General features: G+C 46.8%; 1 protein-coding gene across 1 annotated transcript in view; it reads left to right on the top strand.

Annotated features, from left to right (window-relative positions):
* Nucleotides 1-18777, top strand: part of Sorl1 (sortilin related receptor 1) — a 159854-nt gene that overhangs the window by 50981 nt on the left and 90096 nt on the right. The window contains exons 7-12 of the mRNA XM_032911077.1: nucleotides 2777-2878; nucleotides 3870-4039; nucleotides 7018-7210; nucleotides 10653-10770; nucleotides 10959-11032; nucleotides 17076-17164. Coding sequence (XP_032766968.1) covers nucleotides 2777-2878; nucleotides 3870-4039; nucleotides 7018-7210; nucleotides 10653-10770; nucleotides 10959-11032; nucleotides 17076-17164 — 746 coding nt within the window. The remainder of the gene's footprint in view (nucleotides 1-2776; nucleotides 2879-3869; nucleotides 4040-7017; nucleotides 7211-10652; nucleotides 10771-10958; nucleotides 11033-17075; nucleotides 17165-18777) is intronic.

The following is an 18777-nucleotide window of genomic DNA, read 5'->3' as shown; positions in this document are numbered from 1 at the left end:
TGGTTTCTCTCTTGTGACCCAGTTTGTGTGCCAAAGATTGGATTGCACACATCAGGTTGGACTTGTCTTAGCCCCCCCTCCCCCGAGAACACCACTAGAAATCAACATGACAGCCAAGATGGGCATTGTGTGTCTTTCTTGTGCTGCGTCAGGTAGATAAGCAAACTGTGGCTATGATGATGATTGTGTCTTTCTAGTCCAACATCCTGTTGCGTTCTTCCTGTTCTTGACGTGCCCTCATTGGTCTTTGAGTCTCCACCCTGGTAGGAAGACTAAGGTAAAATCAGAATGGTCAAAATGCTATCTCCACCAGCTGATTGGGTGTGTCCAAGTAGCTTCCCCCCAAACCAGCATGATATCTCTCTTGGCACTCCATTAACCAGTGCTTGACTGTGTGACTGTATGTGGTGAGGAGAGGATGAAGAATGGTGCTCTTTGCTCTGGATGGTAGTCAGGGTCCTGCTGTTTATTGGTGAAGGGAGACTCCATGTTAGGGGAAGACACAGTGTTGTCTGTCACTGTATTGAGAGGTTTGTGTGTGACTGTGTAGGTGCATAGAGCTTCTGCCAGTGGACGCTCTGGAAGGTGGAATGGGGACAGGGAAGGACATCGGGAGCAGAACTCTCCATTTTATCTTACACTGATTTGTACTGTTAGGTCTGATCCATGGGGCTTACTAATAACAGTTAAAAAGTAAAAAGGCCGACCACCAGAACCCTGTGGTTTATTAAGAGAAGCATCAGAGCCTGACAATGCCCCGCACAGTCAGTAGTGTGTCATGATTAAATTGCTAATATTTTTTCTTGATGGCCATAAAACAATACAATAACACTTTCACAATACCTTAGGGTGAACCTGAATTATCTCAGGTAAGGAATAACTCTCTCAGAAGCAGGGAGAGAATGCCTTTTGAGACTTCGAAAAAAGATTGATGTATAGTAGTCTATGAATTTGGATTTATGGGATAAGAGTGGCATGCATGCATATGTATGTACACACACACACACACACACACACACACACACACACACACACACACACACACACACACACACACACACACACACACACACACACACACACACACACACACACACACACACACACACACACACACACACACACACACACACACACACACACACACACACACACACACACACACACACACACACACACACACACACACACACAAACACACATACACACACACACACATACACACACATACACACACACACACACACACACACACACACACACACACACACACACACACACACACACACACACACACACACACACACACACACACACACACACACACACACACACACACACACACACACACACACACACACACACACACACACACACACACACACACACACACACACACACACACACACACACACACACACACACACACACACACACACACACACACACACACACACACACACACACACACACACGTATTTGTCTTTCTGAGTGAGGCTTATCTCCAGTCGTGTACATTCTCCTACGAATGATTAGTTGTTCTGTAGGACTGAATACAATTTACTGTGCAAATGAATCACATTTTCTTCACCCAATCCTTTGCCGATGGACGTGAGGGTTGGTTCCCTGTCTATTGTGGTATAAACTTGGATGTGCAAGGACCTCCGCTGGGCCAGAGCAGTTTTGATGTTTCGTCTCGAGGAAGCTTCGTGCCGACAGCGGTGGTTGGCTGCCCCAGTTCACGCTTCTACATCAGGTGGGCTCGTTCTGCACACGCTCGCCACCACCGCGTGCCGTTTATTTTCCCGGCGGTAGCCATTTTGACTGGTGTGACACGGAATCTCGGAGCAGTTTTGGTTTTCATTTCCCTGATGGCTAAAGACATGGACCACGTTTGAATCCCTCTTACTGGCTGATGCGTTTTTTCGGGTGAAACTTCCAGCTGACGTTGGGGCCTTTGGCATTACTGGAAATTGTCTCGTTTGTGGGAAACAGAGTTTAAAAGAGTGAGAAAACATAACGTGCAATATATGTACATCGTGGGCATGTGTATTCACTGGTAGTCATGACGATCGTCGTATGCACAGGACACCTTGACATTTTCATGGCCCAGGGAGAGCTTAAAATCTTTAATGCAATGTGGGGAACTCAACATTGTTGATAATTCTGTTCTATCAGACATATATATATATATATATATATATATATATATATATATATATATATGCACACACACACACACACACACATATATATATACTTATATATATACACACATATATATGTGTATGTATGTATGTATGTATGTATGTATGTATGTTCAGAGATTGGATCATGGAATCACCAAGCATTCTGCAAAGTCTTGCAAATTGAAGCCTTTTCTGGCTTTGTATAGTGAGTGGCTGAGCTCCCCTTGTTCAAGCTTAAAGCCGCAGGCTCCGCTCTGTCTGAACTTCATGGCTTTCTCCCTTCCTAGCACTCTTCTTCATACACTGGTGGCCTCCACCACCCCCTCCCTGTGTCCAAGTTCCCCTGTCAGACCACCGTCTCTCTTGCTCTGATACCCCAGATTGTCTGTAGGAACTGTGGATGGAGCATCCAGTATTAAATAGCTCAGCTCCGGGTTGGCATTGTCAAAACAGGAGAGGGAACTGAGTCACAGACTGCTTTGTTTTCTTCCAGTGGAATCAGAGGGGTTTGACCTGTTTTCTTTCCCCCCATGTTTTGAGAGACTGTCATCTGGCAAAGTTAATTTTCCTTTCCTTTTCCTTGGCAGCATCTTCCGGGCAGCCAGCAGCAGTCATCTGTCCAGCTCTGGGTCTCCTTTGGCCGGAAGCCTATGCGAGCAGCCCAGTTTGTCACAAAGCATCCTATTAACGTGAGTGAGGTCTGCTGGAGGCAGGAAGGGGGAGGATGCTTGTCTCCAAGCATCATGAGAATGTCCTGCTGGTGTGAGCATTTCACATTCTCCCTGTGGGCGCCCTCTGGGGAGCCCTCTGAAGAGATCTGTTATACTCCGGGCCTGTCGGTCTGCTGCTGTGCACTTTGCTGTTGGGAGCGGAGCTGAATGGGAATCCTTTTCTTGCTTTAAGTGGAGTAAGATTGGCAGAAGGGTCAGTGCCCGTCAGTGGCCTCATAATGCCAGTCCTCAAGCGATGGGAAATCTGTGCACGCCATTTGCTTGTTAACCACATGCTATACTCCTTGCAGATGGCTAAGGTTCCAAAAAGAGGGCTGTATCTGAGTTCTGCTTTGTAGAAAGGGACAGGTCAGACAGACCAAGAGCAGAGCGGCGAAAGCATACATAGCCAGGACTCGAATGAATTCTGTATTAGCACACACCTCAAATGAATTCAGTATTAGTACCAAATGCCAGGGAGACGCAGTGTGAATCACCAAGGTACAGCCTGTGAGAAGAGGTGGTCATGGGAGGCTCTGGCATCAGCCTTGGTTGATAGCTCAGCGGTTAGGCAAGGGGAATGATAATCGGTTCTGTCTAGTTTCTGTGGGTTCTCTGAGGGAGAAGAGGAGGGAATGAAACGCGTGTCAATCTCTATGGTGCCTTGTGCTAATAAAAGGTCTGCTGGGGAAAATGTGGAGACATCATTACCAAAAAGAGGTTTCTAGGTCATGTATGGAGGTCAGAGGCCCATTCTTTTCTAGTACTTTACCAGCAAGCTCTACACGTAGACCACTCGTGGATACTTGGAAGGGAAAATTACTTCAGCTTCTTCATTCAGGTTGGGTAGCCACTGCCTTTTATACCCACTTTCATCACCAGGACCCGTGGTGTCACGGCCTGCACGTGAGTCTAAAAACCCACAGGGAGAATTGTGTTTCTGACGGTTTGTTTTCTGACTTTGGCTTAGGAATACTACATCGCTGATGCCTCCGAGGACCAGGTCTTCGTGTGCGTCAGCCACAGCAACAATAGTACTAACCTGTACATCTCAGAGGCGGAGGGGCTGAAATTCTCCCTATCCTTGGAGAATGTGCTGTATTATAGCCCAGGAGGGGCCGGCAGTGACACCCTGGTGAGGTAAGGAGAACCCCCAGCCCCCAGCCTTGGGCCAGCCAGGCCGCCTGCCTCTTCTTACCTTAGTGGTTTGCAGTGTTGGTTGTACACATGGCCTTGCTTGAGGTGCTTTCGAAGCGTGTACCCCCCGCACCCCTGGATCCGGTGTCCTCAGATTGCGATTGAATCGGTCTGGGTTTACGGTTCGGGTTGTCACCCAGGGGGTTTTCGTGTGTGGTTCAGGCTGAGGACTCCTGTTCTAGGTGATACCTAGGACCCAAGGGACTTGGTTAACCATTCCCTTGGGTTTTGTGGTCTCTGAGCTAATGGGACAGAACAGTTGGAAGACACCATCACTTCAGGGTATGCAGGGGTTCTGCTCCCAAGTGACTGAATGACATCTCTTAGAGGTAATTATAAGGTGGTGTGTGATAGTGGAGGCCCCCGTGTCATTGCCCCTTTATCTGGCGATCACAAGTCTAGGGCTGTCTGGTACTTGTAGTGCTACATGCGTTTTGAATGCTACCCTCTCAGAGGAGCTTGGGATCAGGCGAGGACTTTGGATTTAATTTTCTGGATGTTTGACATACATGGAATCACATGATGGCATGTGGCCTTCTGGCTTCTAGCATGATGTTCAAGGTTCATCCCCAATGGCTGAATGTTAGCATCTCATTTCTTTCTGTGGGTGAATAACAGAGTTTGCATGCTTTAATACTTATGACTCACCAACCACTGTCCCTCAGGTCTTTAATTTTCTCCCCACCCCCCACCCCCACCTTGGAGACACCCATGTCTACAGAGTGACTACCACAGCTCGCTGATGACTTTATCATCTTACTCACTTATCAGATACTCAGCTGAGTTTCTCACAGTAGGACAGAGTGGGAGGCCTACCTAGAGAGGACGACCAAGGAAGGAGTCCTCAGTTACGTGACCATAGGGCTTTTTCTGTGTGACAGTCTCCTCCCGTGGTGCCCGACACTGCCATGCGTCATCCAGTTGAGATATTGAAAGGAGATTCGTGTTGACAGTGGTAGGCCAACATCCTGTTGAGCTTTCCTCTTCTTGTCAGGTTTTCTCTCAGGGCGACAGGGGTTCAGACGTGCTCAGTTCATGGCCAGATGAAATGGGGGAGGGTGAGTTATCAGACATGTGGGCAGGCATAGTGTGAGTAGGGCAGTGTGATGCTGATGGACTGGCTCTTGTTACCTTAAAGGAGAAGGGCAAGAAGTCCTAACAGGGACTCACTCCGGCATTTGTGGGTTGTGCTTGGAGGATCTCATGGGGAGCCATGGCAAGTTGTAGGACGCTTATAGGAACTAATGTGCTAACAGTGTGGCAGACCCGTAGGGACAGCTTAGTGGGGGACACTTGGCTCAGTCTGTGGGGATGATTGCCGGTCTGTATCTGCATGGGGTGTGGCTGAAGGGGACCCCTGGTGAACTTTCTGGCAAGTTTCAGCCCACGGCACTTGGAAAAGGAGGGGAGAAATGCTTTGGAGTGGGCTGGTGGTGAGAGATGGGAGAAAACAAGCTCTTAGAAGAGAGTGCAGATATGAAATCTGTTGTTCTGGTGCAAGCCCAAGAGGGAAGTGAAGGCGTGGATTGACATTAGAGCAGAGGATTGTGAGGCAAAAGCTGACAGACAGTGAATGCTAAAACCCCCAGAAGATAATAGGGAAAAGAACGAGGTCTTGAGAGAAACCCTGGCCTCCCACATGGGCATAACAAGCAGTGAGCCTCAGAATGGTAGGTTCTGGAGGCAAGAGAGCTGAGGTGAGCAGTGCAGAAGGCCAGAGCCCATTAGCCCACTCCCCCAATGGAGACCCAAGGAATCTCACATCAGAGGAGAGTCTACACCCCAGCGTATGGTGGTGGGGTGTGTGTGTGGCTTTTCTCATCCTGCCAACCAAGAGCAGCTTCATCAGTACTATGTATGTATACCTTCTTCCCTACAGCAGAGGCTGATGTGCGAGTCTCCCCGTCTGATGTGGTACAACCGCCACCCAGCTCAGGGGGTTCCTACGTCCTATGATGGGCACTTGGTGGCTTGATTTTGCAGCCCATGACTCTGAAACCCTGTCATAAAGGGCACATGTCCAGTTTTAAAAGCCACCTAGGAACCAGGGTGACCATTTCTCACAGGTGTTAGGTTTGTAACGTGCGTGCTATGTTAGTGAAAAACTCCTTTCCAGAGGGCTCTCAGGGTAGCAAGTGAAACCTGGGTGGTCCTTACTGTCCTGTTAGCCACAGCCGCCTCTGGCTTCTTAGAGCTGTCCTCACTGCCTGTACTGTTTCACTGAAAACCAGCAATGGACACTGCTAGAACTCTCGACAGGGAACCCCGTGTGTAGGGTCTGATAATTGTATTTCTAGAGACCAGATTAGACTGTGAGCCTCGGCGTTGTTACCAGTGCCTTGCACAGCTGGCTTAAAGCGTCACACTTATTCAGGCTTCTCGAAGGATTTGGATCAATAGTCACAGCGAAGAAATGGATGTAGCTCTGACCACTTTTTAAAAAACGTCCTCTTCATTCAAAATGTCCTTTGGGGAGTTGGTGGTTGGCTGAGGACCCTGACCCTTAAAAAAACTTTGTGTGTGTGTGTGTGTGTGTGTGTGTGTGTGTGTGTGTGTGTGTGTTAAGAGCCAGTTATTTAACTCTAAAGAAATGAGGCATTGTGCATGTTACATGGGTGAACCTTGTAAACGTGTAAGCAAAGGTAACAAGATTTAAAGGAATATTGCATGATTCAATTTATACAGAGCAGCCAGGTCAGGCCAATCCGTAAAGAGACTCTGTAGAGACAGAAAGCAGACCTGTGGTCACCAAAGGCCTGGGAGCTGAAAGAAAAGCAGAGACATTGCACGCCACTGTGAGTGTCCCTAACGCCGTGATAGTGTGTGCTTTGAGATGGTTCGATAATACGCCGCACACAATGTAAAATGCCAAGCAAATGCCAATCCCAGGCTATGGACGATTGGTTTTTCTTTGCCCGCAGGTATTTTGCAAACGAGCCGTTTGCCGACTTTCACCGAGTGGAGGGCTTACAAGGAGTCTACATTGCCACCCTGATTAATGGATCTATGAGTGAGGAGAACATGAGGTCGGTCATCACCTTTGACAAAGGGGGAACCTGGGAATTTCTTCAGGCCCCGGCCTTCACAGGATATGGAGAGAAAATCAATTGTGAGGTACAGCTGCCTTTTGGCTTTTTTTTTTTTTTGATACAAAACAGAGAGAGCTGTGGTCTAGTGCAGTTTTCTCTATTCAATATTTACGGGAAGCACGCAAGATGATAGAGCTTGCCGTTAACAACAACACACGAACAAACTTGCATATGGACATCCGCCCTTTCAGGTCCCCAGTGCCACACCAAGGCATGTCGGGGGCTGGGATCAACTCAGAGGGGCGCCATGGGATAGTCAAGACTTATGTTTTAGGTACTGGAGAGTGAACCACACGCAGTCCCCGTCTGTCTGACTCGTGAGCTGTATCTTTAGCCCAATATCTCAAGTTTTGTTTGTTAGGAGGCAGACTCTTGCTGTGTAGGTCAGGCTGGCCTAGAATTTGTTATGTGGCCCTCGTTGGTCTCGAACTCGAAGTCTTTCTACATTAGCCTCCTAAGTGGTCAGAGTGATAGGACTGTGCCCTCTACTGTCACACCCAGCTCAATTGGATAGTTTTGAATGGAGCACCATGGTACGTGACACACAACATCTGTTAGACATCACTCTTGTTGCTTGACTGACGAGTTCCAGTTAGCCCACGGCTCCAACACAAGGGCATGACGCATGTCTTTTGAGGACATCACATCTTTGGGGAAGGTGGAGTTTCGTGAGCCAGTTTGATGAAAAACCCAGTGGGACCGAAAATAAGGGTGGAAGTGTCCCATAGGATTTTGAAATTTGAGAGGTTGTGTTATGCCCAGCAGGTGCCTGTTATTCCAATTAACAGGACTTGGGATTGCTCAAACATGAAATGGGCATGGCTTCTCCTCCAACCCCCAGTTTATGTATGCGACTGTTTCAAACTGATGCTCTTTTATTGGGACACACACACACACACACACACACACACACACACACACACACACACACACAGAGAGAGAGAGACAGAGAGAGATAGAGAGACAGAGAGAGAGAGAGAGAGAGAGAGAGAGAGAGAGAGAGAGAGAGAGACAGAGAGATACAGAGAGAGAGAGACAGAGACAGAGACAGAGAGAGACAGAGAGAGAGACAGAGAGACAGAGAGAGAGACAGAGACAGACAGAGAGACAGACAGAGAGAGAGACAGAGAGACAGAGACAGACAGACACTGTTTCGACTTAACTCTAATACATGATGGCATTTTATTTCTTCTGGTCTGGCACTACTATAAAAAAGTGACATCACCAATTTTATTTCAAACCCACAGTGCTGAAGAATGAGGATAGCGTTCCCTGTTTGCAGGCCAGTCTGAAAAGCTAGGCATCTTAAACAGTGTCGCTTGGTCCCACTAAGTGTTCTCACAACTTGACTTTGTGCACCCAGGTCTTCTGGGACAACCACACTTTTCATTTCTATTTCACCTGAGTGGGCAGAAAGAAACCAGATGAAATTAGCGTTAATTTTGGCTGCAGCCATGTTTAGTTACTCACCTAATGTTTTGGATTTTTGAATTGTTTGTTTGTGGTACGCTGTGTTGTCTCCCCTGCATTCCGTAGCTGTATTTCTCTCCTTGGGAAAATTCTTTTGGAGAGTCTCGCCCTAGAACATACTTCCCCGTATTTCTTCTTTCTGGCCACAGCCCTTGATTTGCCACGTGAAATCTAACTCTGGAAAGAAGCAGGCTATAAACAGATGCGGGCAAACACATAGATAAGTCCCCTTCCTCGGTCTTTAGGACCTCAGAAGCTTGGCGCATCTTGCTACGGATGTGTCTAGGCAGTTTTGAACATGTCATGGGGCAGGGGGACAAGTTGGTGAAACAGATTCGGTGGAATTCCTAGTCCTCAGATGGATCAGCTCGTAACTGTGGGGTCGTCAATCGCCTTTTAGTTTCTAATTCTTAGTTTCGGTGGTGGGTTGGGTCCCTCTTCCTTTTTTTGCTGGGACCAAAGAGCCAATAAGAAGCAACTTTAGGAAGAAAGTGTTGATTCATTGGCTCACGACTTGGAGGGTACAATCCATCATGGTGGGAAGGCTCAAGGCTGATGCTTGGTTTTGTTTTTTCCTCCTTTTCCCCTTTTCATTCAGGTAGGGACCCCAGACCTGGGGATGGCACTGCCATAGTCATGGTGGCTCTGACTCTTGCCCCTCAGCTTAGCCCTTCTGGCAGATCCCTCGCAGACCTAGGCAGTGGTGTATCTTCTAGGTGATTTGGGATCAAATTAAGTTGACCATGAGCATTAACTGTCACAGGTGGTATGTTAGCTTTCTGTCGCCATTTTAAGGTGCCCGAGAAAATCAGTTTCTGAGGTAGAAAGGCTGATTTTGGTTCATGGTTTCAGAGGTATCAGTAATTTGTTGTCTGAGCCTGCTTGGCTCTGTAGCTTTGGGCCAGCGGCAAGGCTGAACACCGTGATACAATAAGCTTGATTTAGTATGGCAGACAGGAAATAGATAAAGGAAACCCAGAGAGGAAGAGGCCAGAGTTTCCATATCCCCTTCAAAGGCACACCTAATGACAACTTCCTTGCACTAGGCCCCACCTCCTAAAGATTCGGCCACTTCACAGAAGTACCGAAAATCTGTGAGCAAATCTTTAGAATAGGACCCTTGGGGAGTATTTCGATCCGAACCATGAGGTGGAAAAAAAGAGTATATAGTAATGTATGTGGTGAAACATGATGGTCCAAGGATTCAGAAACACGTCTAAGGATTGATTTCCTTAAATAAAAGGAAGTGGAAGAGGAAGTAGGGAGGAAAACTTTCGTGAGCCAACCTGATTTCCTCCCGTTCTTAATTGACAAATCCGGGCTGCTAGCAAGATTGGTTTGCATTTTTACCCATGCCCTGAACACAGAGTCGCCCGTTTTGTTCACTGATATGTCTGAAATACTTTAGACATCATATTTTTCTGGCCAGGAGAATGAGGCAGAAGCATTTGTGGTGGTCCATGGAATGGTAGGCATCCGCTCACAGCGAGGAAGCCAGTTTCAACACCACTAAAGCCTGCATTTCCCCACAAACATGGGATAAGCCTTTAGCTTCCACATGACCCCTGTGGCATTCATATCACATGTCTTATACGCCTGGTTATTTTCCAACGAGACGTTTGGATCTCTGATTCTTTTTCTTCTGACCAAACTTGTAGGATCGTATTTCAGACACACATGCACTGACTTATAAAGTCAACAGGACGTTTCAGTTCTCTGTCTTTCCGAGTCCCTGGATAACGCCGACATTGGGTTGCTTTTCTCTTAGGCTGGAGTTGACCCTGGCTTGTAATGGTTATTTCTGGGACTTCCTCTTTTCCTCAGTGGTAGACGTTTATGTTAGTTCAGAAGATCTCGGGAGATTTGAGGGCCACTGGGTTGTGAGACTGGTTTCTTCTGGCCCAGACCCTCCTCTGGGTCTTGTTGTGGGGTCCTCGGATAGACTCTTGGGTTTGAGGGAGTCCATGCTGATCCCATCTGGAAATTTCCCTCTACAGCTCTCTCGGGGCTGCTCCCTCCACCTGGCCCAGCGCCTCAGTCAACTGCTCAACCTCCAACTTCGGAGGATGCCGATCCTGTCCAAGGAGTCAGCCCCCGGCCTCATCATCGCCACCGGTAAGTGTGACTTGCCTGCTATCCCAGGGGCATGGGTGGGCTGGTTCCATGCAGCCAGCTAGGCCTATACAGTGATCATCTAGACCTCCAGCAGTGTCCCCTCCTCATGGCTTTATGACGAGCTACTATTCGGGATGTCCGGTTGGGCCAGATGTCTTTCTGGCATATTCTTCCTTTTGTGTTTTCAGGCTCCGTGGGAAAGAACTTGGCCAGCAAGACCAACGTGTACATCTCTAGCAGTGCCGGAGCCCGGTGGAGAGAGGTCAGTTTCTGGTCCTGGGGCTTTCGTTAGTGTGAGCATCGTGACCTGTGAACCAACATTTCAGGGACACGGTGGTCCCTGGTGGAGGTCTGTGGTGCTCTATGTGACCCGCATGTGTATGTAGAAACCCAGGGCCTCACAGAGGAGTTAGCCGCACTCCCATGTCTTCACACCCTGTAAGGCCCTTGTGATTCTTTGCCAGAATATCACTTTAAATAAAAGACAGGCCGTTTCAGTTTTTTATTAGAAACAACTGTGAGTTTGACCAAGCTTTTTCGGGACAATGCATTCCGCGAGGGGGAGAATAGAGTGTCTGCTTTGCTTACTTCCCCAGCCCTGGGCTGTAACAGTGTCTGGCATGGAGAAAATGCCCAGTCAAACTTGGCAACTGTGTCAGAGAATTACAACGCACTTGTGGCGGGTCTGACACTGCTCATTTCCCGTGTTTTCCTGAGCCGTAGCTGGCTGGCCCTTTTCCTCTTCCCCATGCTACAGGAGGGGATTGTTTTAACACTGTTTAACCCATTTGGATCTTGAACACCGACCATATACCCATTCTCAAGGGTCCAGCCTAAGTTGTGGCCTCATCCCGTAACCTAGGGGACTTAGTCTGTGCCGGCCCTGAGGATGGGTGCTGGCGTCCCAGCAGATCACTGCATGGGCAGGCTTGAAAATTCAGCATCCGAAGTTCCTATCCCCACAGTGCTTCTTGTGGAGAACGCAGTGTGCGTGTTTCCACATTTAATCTGCAATATGCACGGCAATCATGTTTGACTCTGCGCAATTTGTAAACATTGCTCTTGTGTTTTATCTCATATGTGACCCAGGCTTATCATCCCTCTAAACGAGAGACAGAAGAAAAGTGTGTGTGTGTGTGTGTGTGTGTGTGTGTTCGCGCATGTGTCCGCGTACGTCCATGTACATGTGTTTATGTGCATACGTGCACACAAGTTAAGGGTTCCACCCAGAATGGCAGAAAATACAAGTCTGTGTTCAGATAAAAGAAGCGGTCGGGACACCATGGTCAAATAAGAGTTGAAGGTTTGGAATTTTCAGGTCGCCCTTCTCCTGCTGCTTCCTTTGCAGCACTGCGTCCTCTCACCAGCAGAGAGGCCTGCGGGCTTTTAGTACCTTCTGCTGCTGGAGACAGCAGGGAGGGGCAGGCACATCCGCAAGTTATTTCCTTTGGGTAGAGAGCTGTGTCTTCATCCTCCTCCCCTGGAGCCGTGTTGCCTGGCTGTTGCCAGGGCAGCTGCTGGAGACTCTCTCCAGGCATACGTAATACCTGCCAGGAAGTACTGGGTACCCTAGGGACCTTGTTCTGAGAACTAGCAGAGAAGTTGCTGGGGGATGAGAGTTGGAGGTTACCTGTGAGGGGGCCTCACAGTCCCTGCAGGTGATCTTCACCACAGAGGCCCCACGTGGGAAGGGGAGCAGTTGTCACCAACACTGGTGGATGGAAGATGCATGTGACAGATTGTTGCAGGGAATAGTGGTGACTGAGAGATTCTGGTCGCCCTCCAACTAGCCAGTGAGGTAAACTCTCTGATCCCCCACAATTTCTTCTTACTCTTGCTTCCGTAACAGCTTCCCTGAGAGCTGTGAACTACAGCAAATCTATGTCACAGTGTTCTGTTTGATAAGAGCCATCCCTCATCTCTATAAATTCAAAATATCAAGCCCCCCCCCCGAGTATCTCTGAATCCTCTTGTAGTATACACCGCTCTCTCCACTGTCTGCATCCACCTCTACCTAGTGTTAGCGTGTCCAGAGTTCTCTACAAGGACTGCTCTGTGTGGACAGAGTGTTTATTCCATATTCCTAGATTCTGTCACTCCTGTGAATTTGAAGCTCATCCAAGAGGCTTCGTTGCCCTGTGGCCTTTTTGTGCTTTACTGCTGTGTTTTGTCCCCGCCATAGGGACGACGGTGGTTTTCTTTATCCAATCAAATCTTAATTGTTCTACCTGCTTGGACCAGTTAGGCTGTTTTAGTGTCTGATACTTGACTTTCCCATTTGTGTGAGTGTGTGTGTGTGTGTGTGTGTGTGTGTGTGTGTGTGTGTGTGTGTGTGTGAGAGAGAGAGAGAGAGAGAGAGAGAGAGAGAGAGAGAGAGAGAGAGAGAGAGCGCTTATAGCTTTAATGTGTTTACACATGCGATTCATTTAGGGTTACTTTCTAAATGTGTCATGAAAAAATGATCACACCCTATTGTTTTCACATTTTAATCTGTTTGAACCACTTTTCGATATCTATTTTTGTCCATCTGTTGAGAAGATGTCTCTTCACCCTGTTGAGTCCCCCCTGGTCCTTCTTTGGAAGTCAATCTGTCATGTATATGTGGGTATATTTGGGGGGTGGTAGTTTTCTGTTGTGTTCCATTGAGCTGTGTGTCTGTCTTTTCCACCACTACCATATTGTCTTGATTACCAAAACCTTACAGCCAGTGTTGGAATCAATTAGGGTAAGCCCTTTGCTTATTTTCAAAATTGCTCTCCTCATTCAAAGTCCTTTGTGCGTCTGCGTATCCTGCCAGTTTTGCTAGGACTTTCACTGTGCGAGCATTAAATTTGTAAATCGATTTCAGGGTAAATTGACATCTTAATAACACCGAGTCTTTTGATCCACGGTTGTAGCCTATCCCTCCATTCCTCCTCTAATTTCTCTTGGTATCTTTCCATTTCCAACGTAGAAGTCTTGCATGCCATTGCCTTCTGTTGTCTGGGCTGGAACTCATGGTCTCACTGCCTCTGCCTCCTGAGCATGGGGATCACAAACATATGCCACCGCCTGACTTAGTCTTTCTTTTCTATTCTCTCTTTTTTTCTTTATGCTGGGGAATGAATCCAGGGTCTTAAACACACTAACCAAGCACTCCACTGAGCTACAACCCCAGAAATGTCAATGTATATGCGTGTTCTTCTTAAATATTTAAACTTGCCATCACTGCAAGTAAAATTTTCTTTTAAGTTTACCCCTAAATTTTCGTTGTTGATGATTTTTTTTTGAGATAGAATCTGTCTGTGTAGCCCCGGCTCACCCGGAACTTGCTCTAAAGGACAACCTGGCTTTGAACTCAGAGATCCACCTGTCTCCGACTCCTGAGTGCCGGGATTAAAGGCGTGTGCCACCAAGCCGGGACTCATTCCTCGGTTTTTATGCTAATGAATAACAATGCTTTCGGCATTCGATGACTTTGTCAAAGGCATGGATTCTTTTTAGTTCTGCTGTATGCGCATTTATTATAAACAGTCATCCCAGACGCAAAGGGAAGCGGTTCCTTTCTGATGCTTTATCAAACTTTCTCTTTCGTCTTGCTGTTTCTCCCCTCTCTGCTGGTGGTGCTCTCCTGTCCCTCTTGTTCTTCTTACTGTGGTGACTGTGACTCTGTTGAGTGGATGTGGGAGGAGTGAGTACTCCAGCCTACTCTGTCTGGAGGACGAACGTTTAGTCTCCCTACCAGTTTTTTAAAGGCAGAGTCTCTGCTTTGTAATCCGGGAAGGCTATTCTTTCGGTCTGTGTTTCAGTCTCACGGATAGTGGGATTACAGGTGTGATATCTCTTGGTTGTACGTGATGTATGTGCAGATATACATATACATACATACATATATATATGCATATATATGCATTCCATTGTCCTGGAGAAAAATCCCTGTTGGTTCTAGTTTGTTGATAACCCTTAACAAAAATCACGTCCAGGTTTTGATTTCTTTGTCAAATGTCATTTCTCTATCAATGTAATGACATAGATTTCCTTCGTTCTGTTACACGGCGATGGGTGGTGTCAACTGACTCTTGAACATTAAGCTAACTTTCAGTTACAGAATAAGCCCCACTTGGTCATGACACATTGTCCTATTTAATATAGCTAGGTTTGATGTGCTAAAGAGTGTAAGAATCTCTTTGTGAGGAATACTAGTATGTAATATTCTATTTGCAGTGTCTGTGGCAAGTTTCAGTACTGGTCCGGCTGCTCTCGTAGGATAGGTCGATTAGCTGTCTCCCTTCCCTTGTTTCTGGCTGCCTGTGTTAAAGTTGGTGTTGTGTCTTCTGTAATTCACTGCCGGGCTGGGAATTTTCTTCTTAGAACGTTTTTGGCAAGAAATTCAATTTCTCCAGTTGGTGTATAACTATTCAGGTTTTCAAACTCAGTGAGTTTTCCTTGCTACCTTCTTAGCATCTGTTGACGCTTTAGGGATAATTTTACTCCTGGTAGGAGTGACTTGGTTGTTTTCTCTTCTATATTATTAAACTTTTCCTTATGTGTTTGCTCCTCCTGGGTTTCAATAGCTATTTACTTTGGATGTTTTCTAAATATGTAAGGCTTTAAAATTTCTTCTGGATACATCTGTTACTGTCCACTTACTTACTGTTTATCCGTGTCTTTAATTTGAATAATTTTATGTATATAACATGTACACACTTGCTTTCTCATAAATTATTGTTATTATTTTATTTTGGGGGGGGGTGCTAGGTAGGTGCGTGTGGAAATCAGAGTGCATGGGAACTGGGTCTCTCCTCCACCATTTGGGTCCTGGGGAGCAAACTCAGGTTGTCAGGCTTGGAGGCAAATGTCCTTATCACTGATCCATCTCATTGGCTTTGCTTGTGTGCCTTTATTTGCTGGAATTAAGCCTTTAATGTAATATCTTTGTTATTTATTTCCTCTGTATCCATTCTGCTGTTTTTCCTTCTGCATCTCCTTTTGCGTTATTTAGATTTTTGGTTTTTGACAGTGCCGGGCGTTGAACCCAAAACCTTGTGCGTTCTCATCAGGCGCTCTACCATTAAGCTCCCTCCCTAGCTACTAGATCTATTCCACTCTGTCTTTTTTGTATTTCTCTCTTGTCTTCTTGTGTTTCCGTGGCTCCTCTGAGGATTAGAACATGCACATCTAGCCTTCCATAGTCTTCACTGAGCTCATATTGAATGTGTATTAAATACAGAACGTTTGCATCCTGTGGGTCTGGGTCCCCTCCCTGACCGTTCTGCTTTTGTCGTAGGTGCCTACATACTTTGAAAACACTCATTTACTTTTTGCTTAAATTCTAATACTGATTAGTTTTGAGTTTCCTGCAGGGAATTTGCCGTTTCTCCTGTTTGTCTGTGGTTCCTGATGATCCTTAGGTAGATACCCATTGCTTTGAGAGGTACCTTGAGCATTTCCTGCGGAGCCCGCTGTCTCTGAGGGGCCCACTGGCTATGGTTCCCTTGGCTTTCCACTGTTTGAGATTCCTCCATTTCTCCTTTATTCCCAGGCAAACTGTTTCTTCCATTGCTGAAGTCTTGGCATCATCTGGGCTAATAGGACCTTGAATATCTTTGTTGACCTCTGTTTCCCCAGGTTCGGGTGAACAGCCTGTGGCTACTTCAGTCATATAATTTGCACACGCAGCAGCCCATTTTCATACAAGCCTATTTGTTCGCGTGTGCGTATCACATCATTTGTTTCCTCTAGGTTCTGTCAAGATGCCTCATTCAAATGTAGTTTGGGAGGGTTAGGTAGAGAGGTACACTCCAATTAAGGGGCGCACGCTCTGGGATTCCTCCCACACTTTCCCCAGCCTGCAAGGGGCCATTTACCAGTTCCTTTTTGTAGAAACAATTTCTATGGAAACTTGAGATCCCTGGCTAGAACCGAGGTGCTTTCGAATGGCCTTCCCCTGAGGCAGTTCTGTATCAGGAAACTGCGTGGGTAGCTTCTCTAAGCACTAAAGTCCCCTTCTACAGGCTTCAGAGACCTGACTTGGTTATAGTAGAACAGCAGCTCTGGTTGACCAGTTATTTATTTTGCAGCGTGGGGACGAGGCCTAAGGCTTCAGGCGCGTTAGCCCAGTGAAGAGTGCTCTCTCTTTCTCTCTGACTCCAGGACTGTGAGGTGTGAATGAGAGGATGGACAAGAACCTGTTCTGCAAACTGGAACCCACATTCCAGTGGCTGTCATTGTGGTGGTGTGTGTCTGGGGGAGGGGGGTGCACCATTCTATATTTACTGCTACAGCAACACCTCACCTCTGTTTTGTTTGTTTGCTTTACTAATTAGGCTCTTCCAGGACCTCATTACTATACTTGGGGTGACCATGGAGGCATCATCATGGCCATTGCCCAGGGCATGGAGACCAACGAGCTGAAGTAAGTGCTTCTGGTTATCCCCCCTCTTCCTCCTCCTTCTCTTCTTAAAAAAAAAAAAAAATCTTTTCTACCCTTCTCTCTACTTCTTCCTTCCTTCACCTTCCCTCCCTCCTTTAAAAAAAAAACAAACCTGTGTAATCCATGCTGTCTTGAAACTTAATTATGTAGCTCCAATTGCTGTAGAAGTTGGCAATCCTCCTGCCTCAGCCTCCCAAGTGCTGAGATCGCAGGCATCGGTTACGGTGCCTTGCTTATTCCTTTCCTTTGGACATCAAACCGTTCTCTCACACTGGTGCTTGTGGTGACCGTTGGATGTTCTCTGAAGCACTAGCTTCAGGACCGAGAACCGAGACCTCTGGAAATCACTTAAACTTTTTATGTCTATGACGTAACTAATTCCTTCTGTGTTAGAGGGGGTCAGGAGAAACAAGCGAAGTAATATTCATTTGTTTGAATAAAAACTTATCTATGGTCTCTCTTTTAATTAACTGTTTCAGGTTAACATATAAAGAATTTCATTATGGGAATTTTATTTATTTACTTTTTAACACATATGACATCATCATCATCATCATCATCATCATCATCATCATCATCATTTTTTGCTCAACTATTCACTTCCTACTGCCCTGTCTGCTGTCCCCTTCTCCATCCTGGTTGCTTCTCTTCCTCCCCCAAGACAGTTTCTCCTTCTGCTTCCTCATTACGTGTAACTAGACAGTTTTGAACATGTTTTTGCTTTTGAAAGTGGTGCTTCCAAAGATCTGTGTGTAAGTTGACTAATAGTTAAAATGACAAGAAGTGGAGACAGGCGAGTAGTGGCTGCAGAATGTATTATCACTTGGTAGCCAGGTGACTTCTGCTGTGCTGCGTTTTGTCTTGGGGGTTGTCATAGATGGAGCGGAAAGGGATGTTAGGGATTAACTGCTTCATTTTACAGATGGGCAAACTGAGGCTCAGGAAGGAGTAACCATTAGCTTGTAGAGTCACTCTTGAGAATTAGTCTTGCATTATGTCTAAGAAAAAAGCAAAGTGTCGGGAGTTTGTAGCTTTTCTTCACTTCGGGCTTGATTTTTATCCAGAATAATCTCTTTGCTTCCTTTCACGAAGCTATTGAACCAGCGTTATCATTGGAGGAGGCCGACTGACCCTCATCTCTGCCTGTTTTTGCCTTGAACCCTTTGGCTGGGTGATCGTGGGAGGCAGAGAGGGCTTCTGTAATCACACCGTGCAGTGGGAAGAAGCAGGCTTCCCCTGCTTTTGCTCCTATTAGAACCGGCCAAGGGCAAGAAGTGGGTGCTTTGAAAAGGGGATTTTAATAGCTGGTTTCCGCCTGTGCTTAACTGGGCATGTACTGAACCTCCAAGAGGTCGAGAGAGGCTAAGGTCTACTATTGGCTTCCCACTTGGCTGCTCCTGGCCTCGGGTGGCATGGGGCAGCTGCTTCTCTAGAGCCTGGAGGCAGGGGAGGCTGTTTTACACGACACCCGCATCCGTGTTCAGATCAGCTTTCCGTTCAGAGGGTGATCTTCACAGAGGACGCTTCCACAGATCTGCTGGTGTTTGTGTGTCTAGTCATTTAACTCGCACCACACACACTGAGCAAATGGTACT

The sequence above is a fragment of the Rattus rattus genome, chromosome 8 (genome assembly GCF_011064425.1).
Source record: "Rattus rattus isolate New Zealand chromosome 8, Rrattus_CSIRO_v1, whole genome shotgun sequence".
Lineage (NCBI taxonomy): Eukaryota > Metazoa > Chordata > Mammalia > Rodentia > Muridae > Rattus > Rattus rattus.
The sequence above is the reverse complement of the archived record's forward strand: the minus strand, read 5'-3'. Positions and strand labels throughout refer to the sequence as shown.